We start from the raw sequence: 7,315 nt of genomic DNA, 5'->3' as shown, positions 1-7,315 counted from the left end.
ATATATATATATATATATATATATATTTAGAGACAGAGAGAAAGAGAGATGGCAAGTTTCCACATAGTTTCTATCTACCAAATTCACTCATAAGGCAATGGTAGAAGACATTTGCCCAAGGTACTGTGCAGAGGGACTGAACTCAAAACAACTTTGCAAAGCAAGTTCTTTAACCACACAGCCATGCCTTGCACCTATAAGGGAATTGTTGTTGATGATGATGATGATGGTGGAACTAAACCTAAGGTGGAACTAAAACTAAAACTAAACATAAGAATAAGTAGATAAAGGGTTAAAGCTGGAAAAACTAAATAACATGTTCCATATAAAATGAACTGGTGCTGGTGCCATGTAAAAACCACCCAGTGCACTCTGTAAAGTGGCTGGCATTAGGAAGTGCATCCAGCTGTAGAAACTGCGCCAAAGCAGACAATGGAGCCTAGTGTAGACCAGCTCCTGTCAAATTATCCAACCCATGCCAGCATGGAAAATTGAACATTAAATGATGATGATGATGATGAAGTAAAGATAGAAGTTAAAATGAGTTGATAAATAGATAAAACAATAGGTAGATAGGATAGGATAGGATAGGATAAGATAGGATGATGATGATGATTGTATTTTTCTTTTTATACTAAAAACAGAAGTGGGCCTCGTTTGTATCCTCCCCACACATTGGAACATTTGGCTGTATCTGCTCACTGTGTAGATCCTATCAAGCTTGAAATCATATTATCAGATTCTTCAGTTAAGGTACAGTAATCATAAGAATTATTTTATAAAGTTTTTTTTTCTTGTCATTTTAATTAAAACAATACAAAATAACTAAATAATTACAGATCACCTTTAATCTTCCCAATTTTTCATTCCTTCTGGTAAATGAGTCAAGTTAAATGTTGCTGTTTAGATCTGGCTCAACTCTCCTGGCTCAACTCTGATCAAGCAGACTGATATTCAAAGATATTCTAGGCATAACCATCCCATCATTTTCTATATGTCCAAGATATAGTGAAGGTGTGTGCCTTGGTGGTTAGAGCATTTGGCTCATGGTTGTAAGGACATGAGTTCAGTTCCTGGCGGCACATTATGTCTTTGAGCTAGATACTTAATTCATGTTGTTCCTGTCCACTCAGCAGGCAAAGATGAGTTGTACCTCTAACTCAAAGGACCAGCCTTGTTATACTTTGTGTCGCACTAAATGTCCCAGTTAATGGTACGTGTGCCTGTGGAGTATTCAACCACTTGCACATTAATTTAACGAGCAGGATGTTTTGTTGATCAGATCAACTGGAACCCTCATCATTGTAAATGAAAGAGTACCAGTAATATCCAAGACTGCATTTTCTAGAAGGCAACAGAATTTGTTTCAAGGTGGCTGTGGATAAGGAGGCATGATACCTGGAAAGGGTAAGTGCTAACTAGATACTGCTGAGGTTTGATCAATCATAGTTTGGTCACTCAGGTGCAGGTGTCTGTTTATTGAAAGACACAAAATATTGAATAACTTCAATAAGACATTGCTGATTAATATCTCCAGATGCATCACAGGATGATGTATTGAAAAACCAGACATAACCATTTTCTATATCTTGGACCACATTTTTCAATCTATCCATTTTTAAAATCAGTTGTGTCGCATTGAGGGAGATTTAGTTGTTATTTCTAGCTTATTGAAAAATCCCATAGCACAGTCATGGGCAGACTGCAATCCATGGGACTTTCTGAATGGTGCATCAAATAAAAAAATTACTGAAGTTTTTTAATTGGGCAGCCCACCTGATAGTGATCCATATTTCATGTAGCCCACTTGGTGGTTCAGCAAAAAGATACTAATAGAATAAATACCAGGTTTTAAAAAAATACAAGCAAAAAAAAACATACCAGGATCAATTCAGTTGACTAAGAAATTCTTCTTCAAGGTAGTGCCCCAGCATGGCCACAGTCTAATAACTGAAACAAGTAAAAGATAAAAGTAAAAAGTTGCCTACCACAGATGTTCTTACTATGTTGATGACAACAATTTCAATCTACTTCTGATGATGATTATTTGTACATCCTATGACTCAAGAGTAACCAATTTATCCATTATGTTTACTATAGTTCACTCTAAGTCCTGTGATTCTCAATTTGACAAATAAATACCAGTCCACATTTCCATAAAAAATGTTACTGAGTTTTTTTGCTCCCACTTATACATTATTAATGGGAAGACAATACAGAGTTTGCATCCATACAACTCTTCTATATTTGGCATTAGTTTTGGACAAATTTTAAAAGTTTTAAACCATTTCAATTTCATTAATCTTTTAGCACACTATATTTTCTCTAGAATTGTTTCCCCTGCCACTGCCCTGTTACTACAGGGGAGAAAACTCATACAGTGACATGATGCACCTACAGTGTGCTAAAGCAACTTAAAGTACAACCCCACCTAGTAGGCCTGTTCACCATGTATAATATTGGCATTATCCATCATGGGCCAATGTTTGTTTATCATAGACTCTTTATCACTGATATTTAACTCTCTAGCATTCATATTACTCTGTCAAATGCAATGCTTATTTATTCACATTGTTTTCAATTAGTCATGCATTATCTTGTAGCTTCACAATTTTGATGATGTGAGTGTTTATTTTTAGAATAACATTGTAGGGTAGATGCAAGAGGCTGGATCTAGCTGGTTTGAGCATAAAACAGGTAAAATATTTGGGCCAGATATGGCTGGTTTAAATGTTAAAGAGTTAACAAACTTTACTACTTCAGTGACCTGGAGAGATGAAATAATCATTATAGAATTTAGAATCTGCATTTCTTTTCTTCTACAAACAATCATTCTTCAAATTTATTGTCCATTCAACTGTTTTCTGTATTCAAAAATTGACTTATGTTTATCTTGTTTGCATTTACAGAAAATGGAAGTTTTTTCACATACCATGGTAATGGACATATGTGACAAAATTGTCAGTAAATTAGGCATAAAGTCTAGTTTTGGATATGGCTTATTCCTAAAAACCAAAAATAGAGGTAAATTATTATTGCTATTGTATACTCTGCCATCAATAACAGTACATTCATCAGTTTTATGTTACCATGATGTCCTATAGTTATTGTTACCACCACTACCAGTCTATTAAGTGAAATTTGAAATCAAGAGATTCTGTTGTACTGATGACTTTCACATGAAACTTAAAAGAATTAGCAATAGTTTAAGGACTTGTTGACATCTCAACTGAAGTGTTGTGCATTCATGTAAACAAAATTGGTGGCTATTTTGCATGTTAAGCAAGCTACTAAACTTCTCTCCTTCACTAACTGGTAGCAGAACAGATAGGTAGAGATAGATAGATGAAACACACACACACACACACGCATATTTATATGTACGTATATATATATATATATATATATATATAGTGGCTACCAACTCACAGACAAGTATGACCAGCATTGGCAAATTATCTTATCCTAGATGCTAAAGACAATGGTTTCCAGTAATGGCACAACATCACAAAAACTTTCACCTACAAAGCCATGTAGTCCAGACACAAGCAAGAGGAAGATCTCTGGCTTCACAATGAGATGGATCTTCCTTCTCCTAGAGCAGTGGTTCTCAACCTTTTTCAAAATTTTTGCTTCACGGTCCCCTGGCCATTTTTTAGAGGCCTCGCAGTCCCCGGCCTATTTTGGCAGGAATAAGAGATTAATCAAATGCAAAATGTTTGCGATTATACTACTATTAGGTTTAAGTAGTTGAATGCACAAAACCCCAATAATGCCATTAAATATAAATGTTAGATGTAAGCATAAAATAACAATAACGACACTAACATGACACCAGATGTTGGCAGAATGCTATGAAAAAATTAACATTTTGTTTAATTTAAGTCTATGAAGTAGGGCCACAGTTAACTATACCAAACATTAATTATTCATTAGTAACTTATGCTTTCAAACCCATTTTCACAAATATTATGTTCAGTGGCAAGTAAGGTCTGGTATAAGAAAGGGACCATCGGCATTGATATAGCGTTTAATTCTTTGTTTATTTTTTCCGATTCTTTCCTTGATTCGCATATATATTTGCCGAAAACCAATAGAAGACAGGATATTTTTTGATAGACAAAGAAAAATCATCAAACTTGTTCAAAAGAAGGATTAATGTGACTGCTGTATTTGCTTTAGCTTTACCAAATTGTCTATATTTGGCTGGGTTCTGGATAAAGCAACCCTCATATCGTATGTAAAATCCAGTCTGTTTCGTTGTTTGCTTTTTATCGATTGAAGAGCTGAAAATGCCAACTCGCACTCATAAGTGGTTGTGAAGGGAACTAGATATTTCAGTGCCATCTTTGAAATATCTGGATAAAGTTGTGCTACCTGAATCCAAAAGTCACAACTCATTTCACAAAAGATCTGTTTTGCAGCTCCGTCATTCAACAATTCTATGAACTGCTCCTGCACGGTTATGTCCTCGGAAGGGAGATCAGCAAGAGATATGGAAAATGGAGCAATAAAGTTCATGAAGCAATAAACTTGCTCAAAGTTTTGCAAATTGAGAAAATATAGGGATAATTCTTCCCTAAGAATGCAAATATGGTTTTGCATCACCTCAACCTTATCATCATTGACGAGGAACTCGTTTTCATCAATAAATTTATTAAGCTGAGGAAGAGGTGCAAAGTTTTTCTCCTGCAATTTTGAAGCCCATAGTTCCAGTTTCATTTTAAAAGCAGATATTTTTTCATGACAATGAAGTACTGTCATGCATTTTCCTTGCAGGGTTAAGTTAAGAGCGTTGAAAGAGTCGAATATATCCACCAAAAATGCCAGACATATAAGAAATTGGGCGTCACAAAATTTAGCTCACAAACAAGACTTCAAGTCCTGAATAAATTCATTTATTTTGTTTCTAAGCAAAAGAACTTGCATCAGTACTTTCCCTTTAGATAACCATCGGACGTGAGAGACCAACAGAAGAGTTTCAAAATCAGCATCATTTAATCGGCATAAATATGCGAAGAGATGAGAATTTAGTGCCCCAGCTTTGATGAAGTTGACAACAGCAATAACGTCATTCAGAACATTTTTAAGTGTATCTGGTAAAGTCTTAGCCATAAGATCTTGTCGGTGAATTGTACAATGTGTCCCAAGAGCATTCAGGGCTTTTTGTTTGATAAGTGTTTGAAAACCCGAGCAGCAACCTAGCATAACCGGAGTGCCATCAGTGCAGACACCGATACAGTGCTCCCAATTGATGTCATGTGCATGAAAGAAGTTGTCAACTTTGACTAAAATGTCTTTTGTTGTCGTTTTAGAGTGGAGAGATTTGCAAAACAGAAAATTGTCTTCCATACTCTTATTGTGAATATACCGTACAAAGATGTACAGTTGAGCCATATTTGCGATATCTGTAGATTCATCAAGTTGGATAGAAAAAAAGTTGAATGTGGAATTCTTTATTTTTGCCACCACTTGGGAAAGGATATTTTCAGATATTTCGGCAATTTGTCTATTGTTGGTGTCATTTGAAAGGGAGATATGTTTCAGTTTTGAAAGCTCACTTTGGCTGAAAACATTTAAGATAATCATTCTGCAACAGGGCAAGATCAGTTGTTCTCCAATGTTGTGTGGCTTTTTTTGTGGTAGTGATTTTTTCGAAATTTTGTAGGAAGTTTTGAGACCAGAAGCAATATCAAAACAAAAACTTCCCATGTCATTGAGCCTAGAGTGTATCAGAGCATCAGATTTTTGTTTGAAAAAATCCTCCTTTTTTGTCAACAAAGCCAGGGTGTTTTGTTTCCAAGTGTCACTTTAACTTGCTAGGTTTGAGAGAAGATGATGCCAAAACCTCGGAACACAGAACGCACTGTGGTCTCTCCTCCTCATTTGAAATTATAAAAGTAAAGCCAAATTTCAAGAAGGATATGTCATATTTCATTTTTTTCCTTGGATTCATTCTAAAAAACAGAAATTTACATGGTGTCAACCGTGCAACTAATGATAATTGATAAATGACATCATCACATTTGCTTTGGCAAAATTATTCGACTTGGTAGCTTCATTTTACTTTGAAAATGAATCAGGATCAAGTAATCATAACCCTAACACACAATAACATAAAACAGTGTATGTAAACTTACATTAGAATACAAAGATGATGAATTTCTCTGTAACGGTAAATCATCTAAGACCAATTGAAGTTGATGAAATCACACGTGCGTACATGACCACTTGCAAAAAGGAAAGTCTGCTTAATTAAGTTGCACTGTGAATAATTAAATTAGTGTTTTAAAGCTGCATCCATAATCACATAATTTAGCTGTTATTTCTAGCACATCAAATAACTATATTAGACTGTAGCATAGGTTTGTGCATGTGTGTGTGTGTGTGTGCGTGTGCATGTGTGTGTGTGTGTATGCGTGTGCATGTGTGTGTGCGTGTGTGCATGTGTATGTGCGCATGTGCATGTGTGTGTGTGTGCATGTGTGTGTGTGCGTGTGCATGTGTGTGTGCATGTGCATGTGCATAGATCACTAAACTAATTAGAAATTGACAGTCAGTTCAGTAAAAATACCAAATCCTTTAACACAAGTTCATGAAATAAACCAACTTATAGATATATCTTCAATGACATATTTCAAATCACTGTATATGCTTTTTTTTTGTTTTTTTTTCCCCAGTTATACCACTTGTAGACAATGATTATATCATGGACATTTTGGGACATATGGAAATATATTTTATGTCCCAACCATTACAAGTGAAAGACAAATGTAAGTATTATAATATTATTCTTTACTTTGCAGTTTTAAAATCATATTTTATATCTTGTTATAAAATACTGTGCTCCATACTATACCATATTATGCAATATTATTTTCCTTTTACCATATATCTGAATGCATGTTGATTTCTTAATGGTTTTTATCAGTAGATATACTTTCACTGAGTTAACATATACATACATACAAACATGCATACATACATACATGATGGCTGCCCCCTCGTTATCGAGTATGGCCATTGCACAAAGCTTAACTTAACGGTGCTGTGATCAAATGTGACTTTTTAGCCCAGCCAAGGATCTACAATGTCTTGCACAGAGTTGGCATCCAAAACCTTTACTGGCAATAGCTGGCTGTTGTTGTAATTGAGCACCATGTACCTTTGCGTGTCGTTTAAGTCCTCCTGCTGAATCACACTCCCTTCCACATGCCCGACAGACATGATTAGTATGGTGTGTAGCATCATCACCAGCGGCCTGGTAGTCAATCATCAGTTTTGCTTTATGACTACGAAGATAACTCATGAGTCC

General features: G+C 35.4%; 1 protein-coding gene across 2 annotated transcripts in view; it reads left to right on the top strand.

Moving 5' to 3' along the window:
- LOC106872589 (myosin-VIIa) overlaps positions 1 to 7,315 on the top strand; it is a 99,496-nt gene that overhangs the window by 75,918 nt on the left and 16,263 nt on the right. For both annotated transcript variants that reach the window (XM_052971213.1, XM_014919623.2), the window contains 3 exons: positions 645 to 753; positions 2,910 to 3,024; positions 6,681 to 6,773. In XM_052971213.1, coding sequence (XP_052827173.1) covers positions 645 to 753; positions 2,910 to 3,024; positions 6,681 to 6,773 — 317 coding nt within the window. The remainder of the gene's footprint in view (positions 1 to 644; positions 754 to 2,909; positions 3,025 to 6,680; positions 6,774 to 7,315) is intronic.

Source organism: Octopus bimaculoides, chromosome 10 (genome assembly GCF_001194135.2).
Source record: "Octopus bimaculoides isolate UCB-OBI-ISO-001 chromosome 10, ASM119413v2, whole genome shotgun sequence".
Classification (NCBI taxonomy): Eukaryota; Metazoa; Mollusca; class Cephalopoda; order Octopoda; family Octopodidae; genus Octopus; species Octopus bimaculoides.
This window is presented reverse-complemented; position numbering and strand designations above follow the sequence as displayed.